The sequence below is a fragment of the Pezoporus occidentalis genome, unplaced genomic scaffold (assembly GCF_034315485.1).
Source record: "Pezoporus occidentalis ecotype Australia unplaced genomic scaffold, CSIRO_AGI_Poc_V1 ctg98, whole genome shotgun sequence".
NCBI classification, from domain to species: Eukaryota; Metazoa; Chordata; class Aves; order Psittaciformes; family Psittacidae; genus Pezoporus; species Pezoporus occidentalis.
Window position 1 is genome coordinate 953547 of NW_026916347.1, and position 12973 is coordinate 966519.

Here is a 12973-nt window from a genome sequence, read left to right on the forward strand (position 1 = left end):
AGGAAATGACATTATCAGGGAAAGAGCCTGGAACTGGTTTCGCGTTGCTCATCCTAATCTTTCTGCATGCCAGTCAAGGCCCACAGCTGCTCTCCTCTGCACCAGAAACTGCAGGGCTGCATGCAAGGTGTGAGAAAAGGAGACCACACCAACTTAAGTTGTTTCTGTGCTTTTTGCTGACAGTTTGTGGCCAGGCACTGATAAGGTGTTGATGGGACAGACAGATGTGATCACTGGACAGCATGGGATAGATTTTACCTAGCTGCCTTCCTCCACAAGCTTTCCAACCCAACCAAGACCCTTGTTGCTGCTCCATACCTAGGCAGTGGGTGCTCTGTAGAGCAACAGTAGCACTCAGTTACACATCTCATGGACCTCACTGCGGCTCTAGTGGCTGCCTCCATTGTTTGCGGGATATTCCCCCCCCCCCCCGCTTCCCTGCTTCTAACAAAGATTCTGATTAATGATCGCTCATTCCTAATTGTCAAATTTGTCAAATTTCTTTTCCTTCATCCTGTGTCTAATCACCAGTGACAGAAGCCATTACGCAAATGAGAGCAGACGACTTCCCACAACTGTTCTCGTTGGTAAAAGCCTTGTAATTTAAAGCTCTGATTTGTAGAGGAAAGCTGCGTTTCCCCAAGGCGTACGGGCATCTGTTCCACTTACACTCCAAGAGCCTCCACTTCCGCTCCCTCCCCCTGCAATTAGTTCTCTGCTTGCAACAAATATTTGACTTTGTGAGGCAGTAATTAGAACTTACTTTGCATGTGTTTGTCACAGTAACAGCATCTTTTTCCCTTCTCTTCTAGGCAGCATCAATGCAGAAAAGCACTCATGGTGACTTCAGGACTTCCCAGGACAATGGTGACAAAGGTGCCATCTCCAAAACAGGAATAGAAGAAGAAGACTGCAAACCAGAGTGCAAGGAGCTCCTCACACACAGAGGGGAGTCTTAGGGAAAAGCACTTTGAAAAAACCACACATATAAAGGCAGTATCCCCTGCGGCAGTTGCTGCTCTGCTTCCAGAGCTGGGGTCACAACATGGGTTGCACATGTATCAGCCTAAGGGCCTGCCAAGAAACTGTCATGACCACGAGTGCACCATCCCCATCCTAGGATTTTAAAGAGCAGTTGGCTGTGTTCAAGGTTGGCTAATTCATTGATAAGAGCTACTGCAAAGAAAGCAGCAGCAGTCTTGGCCCAGGCCTGTCCCTGTATCCCTCAAGAGCTGCTTTGATGCTGAGGGTCTCCCCCCTCATCTGCACCTGTTGGATTGCCTCTGCAGTGCAGCTATGTCTCATACCTCCTCAACCCTGGCCTGCTGGCTTCACCCTGAATCTGTTTTATCACTCCAAATTTCCTGGGTGATCACTGCACTGAGCCTGGTCACCAAGGGGTAAAATAGTGCATCAGTCTAAACACTGAGTCTCTTCTCTTTCCAAGGGATCATGGCTCTTCAACAGCTATAATCTATAAGGATTATTTATCCTCAGAAAAAAAATCCCACTTCTCAAGGAATAGAGAAATGGGGGGGGAACAAGAGAAGAAAGGTATTCAAGGACCTAAGGTAATAAAACCAAACAAGAGTGAAAGAGAAAAATCTTGGAGTCCAATCTGGTTTTCAAATGACAGTTCTCATGTTTCTTCTGTTTCTCAGCACAACCTGAGACACTTCTGGGCTAGCCATGCATGTTACCCAAGAGCCATGTGCACAACAGAAAGACTACAGACTCTAGCCCTTGTGGCTAAGAAGGCCAACGGCATCCTGGGATGTATTAGAAGGGCGGTGGTTAGTAGGTCGAGAGAGGTCCTCCTTCCCCTCTACTCTGCCCTGGTGAGACCCCATCTGGAATATTGTGTCCAGTTCTGGGCCCCTCAGTTCAAGAAGGACAGGGACCTGCTGGAGAGAGTCCAGCGCAGGGCAACCAAGATGATTAAGGGAGTGGAGCATCTCCCTTATGAAGACTGAGGGAGCTGGGTCTCTATAGTTTGGAGAAGAGGAGACAGGGGTGACAGTGTCTATAAATATAAAGGGGGATGTACAGGATGGAGCCAGGCTCTCAGTGGCAAACAGGACCACTGGAACACAAGAGGTTCCACTTAAACTTGGAAGGAACTTCTTCTCAGTGAGACTGGAACAGGCTGCCCAAGTGTGCCTGGACACATTCCTGTGTAAGTTATCTAGGTGTTCCTGCTCTGATCTTTTGAGGTCCCTTCCAATCTCCAGCATACAGGATCAGTCTAACAGACCACTAAGGTCAGTGGAACAGAAGCAAGTGTGCATTCAGAGCATGATGCCAGCAGGCACAGCAGGGAAGGGCGAACACCCATGGTAACAGAAGACTCGTGTCTTTCCTACTACTTCCACATTCACCCTGTCCCCCAAGAGTGTGAGAGGACAATGCCAGTTGTGGTAGCCCAGGTTCAGACAGTTGTCTCTCTTTCCCCCACACTACACCAACATCCCTAATCTCTAATCAGGTCTTCCCCATTTTACTATATGTTAGAAATTTGTTCAGATTTAGCCAACATTTCACTGATGGCAAGATGTCAAGACTGCTGTAGAGTTAATATTACCATAAGATAACACGTGCTTTTATTAGGTAGAGAGGACTCCACCACCCAAGGCTGCTAACATACAGCAGAGGTACACAAACAAAGCCTCCTGCCCAAAATCTCTTTGACCAATGTCTGAATTGGATAAAGGACAACATTGAGAACAAGGTAACCCAACAGATAAGCAGCTGATAGGATACATTAGACAGGATTGTGTAGTTTGCTCCATCATTCTGTCAGTGACCAGAGCATGGTGACTCTATTAAGGTCAGCAGGGAGGGAAATGTGTTCCCTCCTCACACACACTTGTTAGCGACAGGGTTCAAGGATACCATCTTACTCCCAGCTTTCATTTCAGGCTTAGAGAAGTAGTATGGGGAAAGTTGTGAAGACCTATGATAACTCAACTGGTATCGCTGTTTTGAAGGCATAGCTGGAGACCAGCAGCTTTCACCAGCGAAGAACATCAGTGGAGTTACTAGAAACTACTGAAAGGTAGCTTTATACATGCATCTCTCATATAGCTCTCATATACAGCCACTCACAAAATAAAAGCCACACAGTTTGTTGTTCAACATTGGTTGTATTTAAGAACTACACTTCAGAAGGTACCGTGTGTTTGTCACGCCCCACCCCCTGCACACATACCCCTAGCAGAGAACACACAGCTTCCGAATACCATGGCAAGGGGCATTGAAAGCACAAGGTGAAAAGGGAAGGGGCAGGGAGTCAGTCCATCAGTGCATTGTAAATGAGCTTTCACGAAATCAAGTGCAGCAAAACCTGCTCAGACACTTTAAGAGTTAGACCTTTGGCAAATAAAGAAAAAAAAAGCATCCTAAAGTACCATTCTCTCTCCACATGGGATATGAACTCCCACCCTGAGCTTCAAGAGCTGATGGTGTCTAACAAGTAGTACTGGTGACTACTGTGTGTTAACAGCACAGAGATGAGATTTCATTTGAGCATCTTTCAGCCAAGGGCATGTGCCCAGGATTCCTGGGAAGGCCTGGCTTTTGGCAAGAGTCAGCAGCTTAGCCTTTTTTCTCACCTGCCCAAAGGCTGAACACTGATAAGTATCCAGCTGAGTGACCTTCATCTGGGTCTAACCACAGCTCTGGAGAGTCTGCAACAAATAACATGGCAGTCATGACTGGGTGACATAGATACATTTCTTAAACAAGAACCCTGCACATGCCAATTACAATTCATCTGTTCTGACCTGCAAAGCAGAGAGAAAACTAGCCCTTGGGACCTCCTGTTTGAGAAGCCTTTCACCTTTGCGCAAGACAAGCTCACTGCAAGTGGTGCATGAGCTGTCCCACCAAAGGATGGAACATGAGGCCAAAGACACTTCTTGAGTGCCATGTTCTCAATGCTTTTATCAGAATAATGTCAGAACAAGCCCCAAAGAACAACAGGAAAAATGCTGGGAAGTCTCAACAGGATGACTTCCCCACTATTCCCTGGGATGAGATATATGGGCTATGAAACAGCTTCTTTCACCTCTGGTTCTTGGGACCCATTACAACCGCATCAAACATACCAGACCTTTGCACCACCCCCTAAACCAGGGACAGCAGTGCAGCACACCCCAGGGAATAAAAAGCCAGTCTCCATATGAGTCTAAGGCTTTTGTCTGCAAGAGGAGGAAGAAAGCAAAATCATTTTTGAGGGTCATTGCTAAAAATTCTTAAACAGAGGCTTGTCTGGTTCTCTGGTCACTTCCCAGCCTGCCATGTCAAGTCCCAGAACACAAAAAGGATCAAGATAAACTTAACCACATTTAAACAGAAAGCCCTGACCTCTTTCACATGACTGTACAAGGAAGGGAACCACACACTGGCATGGAATAACTGATGGACAGGAGCCACACATCATCACACAAACACGCGCATCTGTGCGCAGCCACACACACTTGAGTTCTTGCAGTTTCAGTAAAAAGGGCACTTTCCCATGTTACTCCAAGGAGCCAGCACCCCTGGTGAGGAGAGAAGAGAGGCTCTGTACCTGTCTGATGCTGCGTTTTGACGGTCTAGCTCGGCACCCCTGGGGAATTTAATCTGAAAATGTGGCTTAACCATTCAAGACTTGGAGAGTGCCCCAGCATTAATGCATCCCTCTTCATAATGTATATCCCCCTTCAACCACACTGCAGCTTCAGAAGAGTGGGAAAGAAGCCTTCACTTTCCAGAAAAAGCTGTTGGAAAGGAGGTTTATCTAGACTCCTACAACACAGATGTTATTTGGAGAGCATTGGATTTGGTGCTCACACACTAGATGAATTCACTCTGATCTCTACCCTGTACTAAGTCCAAAGCATGGATATCCTAAGTTGAAGAAATCAAAGCATTTGTGCAGTTGATCATCACACACAGGCTATGTTTGTTTCCATTTTACAAAAAGGTGCCAAGAGCTGAGCATGGACAGGTCCTCTAACAACAGAGGACTTTTAAACCTATAATACCCATATTACATTCACTGCAGGCACCAATCCACAAACCCAGCCAGGAGGTCCAAACCCCCTGAGGCTGAGGAAACAAGATCACACCTGGTTCCCCTCCAAGGTCTTCTTCAAATGCCTGAAAATCCTGAAGCAACACATCCAAATGCCAGAAATCATGCTCCTTGTTGTGGCAAACAGGGCAGAGGGAGAAAAAACAAGTTAGCGAGCATGAATCCAGCTTCCAGCAAGTGCAGACTCTTTCTTGGGAGGTTCGGTTAAATGAGAATGGAGGATGAATGGGGTACTAACAGTTTTGCAGTTCCAGCAGCCCCCTTTACTGTACTGGGGCAGGGATAGGTCAGGAAACCCATCAGTCTGTTAAGTGCTGCGTGCAATACTAGCGCTCAGTATCTTCCATTGCTTGTGAACAAAGCAGCTCCAACATCAGTCACCCGGCAGCCAGGCATTAGTCATATCGTCCCTTAATCATCATATTCAACAAGGGACCCACCTGTTCAAAGCAAAAACAAATCATTAGCTGGGACAGATATACTGCCATGGCAGCTGCAGAGCCTGCTCCCTCTGCAACCTTATGAGCTGAGCAGCCCAGGACAGAGGATATCAATGCACAAACTGAACCTAAGGTACACCAAATCAATTTTGAAATATCTTCTGCATAAAACACTGGGGCACCCCTGAGCACATCCACAAATACCCTACCAAAACTGCAGGGTTCCCTGCCAACACCCAACTTTTTCCACCAAAATACTGCATCACCAGTATTTGTTTGAAACTTTTTAACTTTCCACCCTAGATTTGCAATTTCTCAGTAGATGCTATTTAAAGGAGCCAGTAGACATCAGGGGTTGCTTTTTGCAGGGCAGAGAAGGAACATTCTTACTTACTGAATCCTCTCTGGTCCTTGGGGTCACTTGGAAGGAACGCTAGGACTGACGATTTTGCTAAGGTTTTGTTTTCAGTCAAGATCACTCCCATTTCTCAGTACTGTCTGATCACTGAGGGAAGTTCAGCATGCTATGGCAATAAAATAATCTCAGGGGAGAGGCACGATAAGTGCGCCAAAGAGGAGTTCCTGAACAGTGGTAAGGTTACAGACCGTAAAAACATTTCTATTCACATCCAGATTTTCCACTTTCAGATGAGCAGGACATCTTCACAAGCATACTTATACAACTTCAATCTGTTTTTCTGAAATACCAGTTGGTTAAAATTGCAAAGAATTCAGAGATGACTGAAGCACATGGCTTAACAGAAGAGATTTATCTTAGTCAAAGAGACTTGGATTCAGCAGGTAAAACAGTTTTGATAAACACTGGGCATTGTTGCTGCACATAAGGCTAAGCAGCGTTTGGGAGCAACACCTTCCTGGCAGTACCCAAAGCCAAAGTACACCTTTCCCCACATACAAGAACAATTACACCATTGTAGAGGTCCTCTCCAGAATTATAATTTAAAGAGCTTGCCTTTTTGCAGCCAAAGGACCTTCTGAAGACAGCAGGAAGAACCATTCACAGCAACAGAGCAACCCTTTCTCCTACCCTCACTGTGACACCTGCAGAGCCAAATAGTTGGCATCTCGAGTTCTGCAATAAGCCATAATGATTTCAACAGCAGTGACTGTATGTTGGCTTTTTTTTTGTACCTCTTGTGGATTTCCTAAGGCTTCTCCCAACATCTTCTCAATGTTCCTCATTATCGCCACTTTCTGATGAGCCTTTAATGGATACTCAATTCTCTTTGGGGTTGGGGCACCCTGAAATATCAAAAATAGCTCATTGCAGCTTCCTGAATTAGCAGATTACTCCACCTTCTCCCAGCCACCTAGTTCTTCACATAACACTCAAAAGGGAGAAAGTAGCTTTCAGCTTTAAAGCAAAGGATTCGGTGCAATTAAGTTCTCATACTGACAACACGTGCCAATACATCTCTACCTGAAAAAAATCCCCTGGGACAGAGCTATCCAGGCTGCGCAGGAAGGTGCTTGTACTCACCTTGTACCAGAAGTTCACAGTGATGGTAATCCCCCCATTCAGGAGAGACTCAATGTGGTGCCACCTGCATGGAAACCACACAGAAAGGAAAAGAAACTATTGCTATAACTTATAGTGAAATACCTTGGATGGATGAGTTCAGACAGCACTAGGCAAGCCTTGCCCTATCAAGACCTTGGAACTTCTGGAAAGCTCTCATTATTTAAATACAGATCCTTTTCTTGTACATGTTAGTGGAGTATTTGCACAATAATGTGGTGTCAAGAAGAATTACCACTCCCATCTGACAGATAAGAAGCAGAAAGAAGATTGGCCCAAGATATCATAGAAAATATCATACTTACTGAAGAAGTCAAAACAAAATTGTCTAAGAGCCAACCCAACACTTTAAGCAGAAGGCATTTTAAATCTCTGTTTGCTGGTCACTGCATCCCACCAGCCTTCTTACCAGTACATAGGTATGTATAGCACATCCCCTGGACCCACCACCGTCTCATAGCCAACCACGCTCCGGAAGTTCGGAAACTTCTCATAGTCAGGATTGTCAAAGTCCACCTAATAGAAGAAAACATTAAGAAACTCAGAACTTACTGCAGTGACAGTCCTCATTATTGGCTCTCAGCATCAAACCATCCTTATCTTCCCTATATAGCTTTTACATTCCCATTCATGTCTGAACTCCACTCCTCAAAGTACCACCAACTTAGACAGGGGTCCTGCAATTTGAGCAAATCTGTGTTTGACCAAGTGATTGCTAAAACAGAAGAAAGTAGTAACTGCAGTCCAGTTGGACTATCAGTAAGGAGATGTTTACAGCCCTAGCACTTGCAAGTCAGGACCAGACATATACTGAAACACCACTAGTTCTTCCAACTATCCTCAGTGTATTCACCAGTTAACAGATCTAAACACAGGTTTTGCAAAAGCTCAGCCAGTGGTGTGTGGATTTAATTTCAGTGTGGTTTCCTCCCATCCAGCATCTTCACAAATGCCCTTTTTTGGCATGGAGAACAGATCTGCTACTCTCACCTGGCTCTGTCTGTCGCAGGGATGGTGCACAGGATAAGGGTAGAGGCATTCAAACTGATCAGGAGGGAACAGGATACACCTCTTATAACCCTTAATCTGAGCAAAGAAGTTCTGCTGCTCATCATAGTGAGCTGGTGTCACATTCCCTATAGAGAGAAGATGATAAACAAGACACTCAGTGTACAGGTATGAAAGATAGAAGCAAGTTATGTTCTTTGCTAAAGACAGCAAATACACTCCCACATATTCTGAAAACTAAACAAGGAAAATGACCACAGGAACATAACAAACTGATCACTGTATCAGTCAGCCTTCATTGAGCAGTTGCTACTCCACTTAATTTCCATTCTAAATCCATATTCAGCAACTTATGCTCTACCATATTACGATTTCCAGCTTGTTACCATGAACAGCAGATGCTGAACACTGACTGGAAACTTTTTCATAAAACACTGTTTAGATGACAAGTTGTGGAACAGACTTTCAAAAATTATTAGTTTAGAGAAAAGGAGTCCAACAGCCTGATTTTAGAAAAAGTCACAGTAGTTTTGCAAGAAAACAAGTAAACAAATTTCTTTGTCACTGAGCTCCCAATAGCAGCACCTTCTCAGTATGATTAACGGTTCTGAAGCTTGGCTGTCACTACTAGATCTTGAATTTAATCAAACCTTTAAATACAGTGCTGCATTTTGTCCCCATCACATTTTGCAGGATGTCTGCTAATTCAGATATTATTCTTTGAGCTTGCTCTGCATATGTGCTTTCACTACAGAGAATTAAGATAACATTTAACCCATAACTTCCCTAAAGAGATCACACAATTGCATGCTCATGTAAAGACACCCCATTCTTTAGCACACACGGGTTCAAGATTCATTTGTTCTTATGCATAAGCTGTTGATAACAGGACTTTAGTGATCATGTTATAACCTTTAAGGAAGTGCTAGTGCAGCACTTTTATAGAATCATAGAATAGTTAGGGTTGGAAAGGATCTTAATATCATCTAGTTCCAACACCCCTGCCATGGGCAGACACACCATGTCCGTAAACCATGTCACCCAAGGCTCTGTCCAACCTGGCCTTGAACACAGCCAGGGATGGAGCATTCACAGCTTCCCTGGGCAACACATTCCAGTGCCTCACCATCCTTACAGTAAAGAACTCCTTTCTTATATCCAATCTAAACTTCCCCTGTTTAAATTTTAACCCATTACCCCTTGTCCTATCATTACAGTCCCTAATGAAGGGTCCCTCCCCAGCATCCTTATAAGCCCCCTTCAGATACTGGAAGGCTGCTGTGTTCTTTTCTCTCAGCTAGTAAAAGAAGTGGCAAAGAAACTCCCAAAAATTAAAAATGACTTGTTGCAAAGGGGAAAAAACATCTGCTGTGAGAACTGAACAGTCAAGAATGGCTAAGTAATTACAACTGGACAACTGTAACTGGATGTGACAGCCATGTGATTACAGGCCATCCCACTTCACAAAACTGTGTACACTCCTTACCCAGGTACTGCGATTACTTTCTACTGGAATGCTCTCCTTGTCAACAGTGTAGTGGTACCTCTGAATTCTAACATGCCTATAAATCAGTCTTCACATGGATTTAGAACTCCACTCTATGCAACCATTTTTAGGATTTATCCATCTTCAAGCTCCCCAGTGCCCTCTAACCTTCTTAGAAGAAACTCAGCTCTTAACTGAAAGAATTCCTTCCCACAGTGTACCAGCTCAAAGAAGAACAAATGCTTCACAGAATAATCGACACTTCCTCCTGTGTACACATTCAACATGCTAAGAAGAAGCTCAGAATAAATTACCAAAAACACAGCTTTACCAGCATCACACAGAACTTTTCCATAAGCAGACAATCCATGCATTCACAGTACACGCCTAGGGAAGCACAGGCTATTTCTTTGGTTATTTCCACTCTGTAATCCAAGTTAAGTTGTGACAGCCCAAAGCTTTAAACCATCTGCTCTGACGGAACGCTTCTAAACTAATGGAAATTCCATCTGAAAGACCTTCTGGAACTGAAATATAGAACTGCTGACCAAATCTTTGCCCTTTCTCCTCAGCGCAGAGGAAAATGCTTACCTTCCATGCCAATAAGAAGCAAGTTAGAAGTCAGTTGACCCCAACCACGTTTCCCTTGCTGCTTGTTAATCCAGTTCCAGTTGAAACCAAGGAAATCCACCACAATCTTCCTTCCAACTGTGTCATTGAGGGTTTGCTGCAGATATAGCCTGTATTTTCCCAGATAAGCAAAAATCAAGTATTAAGTTTTGTAATGAACATAAAGACCTATCTCTGCATCTCTTTAGACAGATCTCCAAGCAAAGGGACATAATTCTCAAGATTCTGTTCTATCACCACATACCATAAACAGCTCTGGAAGGAAAGAGCTTCAAAGAGTCCGCAAACTTTGCTGAAAGACTTTTTGGTGCAGAAGGGAACAGAACTCAGTTCTGCTTGAACAATCACAAGGGGAAAAGGTCATTTTAGAGCAAGAGCAACTCGTTTGCAGTGCAAGAGCAGGATACTGTAAACAGACTGGCCACTCTCAAATATCAAACACACTCACGAATAACCCCCACATAAATACTACCACTTTAACTCATCTGTGATAACAGTTACTTCTTCTGCTACAAGTGTGTGAGAGCAAAAAAGGGCTCAGGAAACTCAGCACATTTCAGTATTGAGTTACTTTAAAACCATGTTTATGTTTAGACATAGAGAATCAGCAGAATCAAACATCTGTATTAGCAATTGCACTATTACAGACTGTCTGCAATGCTGGCAGAGAAATGCATTTTTAAGCTCAAGGACTGCTTTTTCTCTTCGAAAAAGCACACCCAAAAGTAAGAAAGAAGAGAAAGTCACACATGAGAAGTGGACACAGGCATTGAGTTGCTTCCAATTAAGTATCACTAAGTCCTTTTAAAGGGCTGATAAAGTTAACTGAGGGTTTAAGTACAGTTGTCAGTAGTTATATTCTGTGTAAATGTGAAGCTCCTCTCATTATCTTACAGCTCTGTTAGTAGCGCAGGCCATTACCACCACCAAACACAGAGCACATATGCAACCTTTCTCATGTTTCTGAAAGAGGGTTGGCACCAGCTGCCTTGGTATTCTGTAAAACAGGCTGAGCACTAGGGCCTGTAACTTTTATCAGATACCAAACTCTGTCAAAAACAAGTGAAGCTCAAGGCCTTCTCTATGCAAACCCTGCCTTGGACAAAAAGGAAAGAGAAGGGAAAAGAATAAAAATCTCTGCAGGTAATGTGAAGAGTTTGATTAATTAGTGGGATGACTTTTTTAATCAGGTAACAAGGCTGCTGTCAACTAGCAGCCCTGCAGGATCAACACTCACTAAAGAGAAACTTAACCCCTACTCAGGCTGCAGAAACAAAGAAACCTCCACACATCACTTACCTCTCAGCACTCCCTTTCTGTTGAATTTCTTTGAGTCTGTCCACAAACTCAGCAAACTTCATCTCTTCCCTGCTTGATTTGGGCTTGAAGTTCTTAAAATTGGCCATCTTCTTCTCATCGTAGTACAAGAACTTGTGTGTGCTGGCACTATACACTGAGAAGTCCCCATTGCCAATGTTTTCCTGGAGGTAGTCCAGGTCCCATTTCAGAGCAGGATAAACCAGATTCGTATCTGTCAGCACCACTGGCTCCTGGAGAGAAACAGGAAGCCTATTGATTCAAGTACCTCTTGAACTTGAGAACGATCACATTCATTACTACAACCACACAAATGCTCTTTGAAAACAAAGAATTGGAAAAGGTGTTTACAGTAATTGGATACCTTGGTCTGGGGAGTAAAATCAAGCAAAACATGACTGGAAGCTTTAAGGAAGTGGTGGCCTGCTCCCACAGAAAACTCCTGGTAGCAATGGGACAGATTCCACTACCTACTTAGTTAATCTCTAACACATGAGGTTAGACAAACACTAGCTGGGAACAGTTTCTGCTCCTGCCACGTAGCAAGGAAATGCAGTATATTCTATCTGTTTGTTTCCAGCCTCAGCTATGAAGGGATAAATACTGACAAAAAGGTATCTCTGAATCCAAAACCAGCACAAATTTCTTTTTTCACAGGGGATCACAGCCAACCCAAAACCCTGACATTACCCCATCTCTTCTACACAAAAAGAAAAACAAAACAGAAACAAACCAAACCCCACAACACTACAAAAGAAAGAGAAAGGACATCACCTATCTCCTCACCTATACACAGTTAACAACCTAATGCAGAAGGACAGCTGTTGTGTTTCCAAGGTGTGCATGCACAGCTTGCTTTCTTGCAGGCTTTCTTTAAAAACAAAGTCATACACCAATGTTACCAGAATGAGACTGAGCTTATCCAGAACCAATGCAAAACCTGGTATTGCAAGGCAACCCTCACACCTGTGGCCACTCTCGCTTATAACATAACAAACATGTGCCCATACACAGTATTCCCACAGTTTCCATCCCGACAACTAAGCACTTAAAGCAAACGTTTCCTGTAAATTTCAGGACTCAACTCTGCAGCACCACGAAGAAACGTTCACTAAGAGAAACGTGCCAGAGGCGAATACCTCCGGGACGGCATCCGGAGCCAGGAGGGCTGACGGGCAGGGCTAGCAGCCCCCACGCCGCCAAGCACAAGCCGCCGGCCCAAAGCCGGGCTGGGCACCGCTGCTCACCTCACCTCGTTCTCGATGAGCTCCTCTGCGCGGGGATCGCTGTGGCTGAGCCGCGGGATGGGCCGCGTCTCGAAGGAGTAACGACGGAACTGGGAGTCGCTCCAGCCAGGCCCTGCCGCTACCGCCGGGCCCTCCCGGCAGCCCGGGGTCGCCGCCGAGGAGGAGGAGGCCGCAGCCATCGCAGCCTCCACCGGAGAACCCGGAACTAGAAAGCCGGAAACGGAAGTT

The 12973-nt window shown here is 44.6% G+C and overlaps 1 protein-coding gene across 7 annotated transcripts; it reads right to left on the bottom strand.

The window, feature by feature from the left end:
* Window positions 1-3123: 3123 nt before the first annotated feature.
* HIF1AN (hypoxia inducible factor 1 subunit alpha inhibitor) lies at window positions 3124-12973 on the bottom strand. Of its 7 annotated transcripts, XR_009962401.1 has the most exons (9): window positions 12751-12972; window positions 11481-11731; window positions 10143-10291; window positions 8048-8193; window positions 7467-7573; window positions 7019-7082; window positions 6670-6780; window positions 6491-6579; window positions 3124-5517 (listed from the first exon to the last, which is right to left on the bottom strand). XR_009962401.1 is itself a non-coding variant. In XM_062606849.1 (8 exons), exons 1-8 carry the CDS (start codon window positions 12922-12924, stop codon window positions 6162-6164), a joined length of 1056 nt encoding a protein of 351 aa, XP_062462833.1. In that variant the 5' UTR covers window positions 12925-12973; the 3' UTR covers window positions 3124-6161. The 7 variants fall into 7 exon arrangements, 4 of the variants coding, with proteins under 4 accessions (XP_062462833.1, XP_062462834.1, XP_062462835.1 ...); XR_009962400.1 differs by having other exon boundaries at window positions 6491-6780; window positions 12751-12973; XR_009962399.1 differs by having other exon boundaries at window positions 5912-6780; window positions 12751-12973.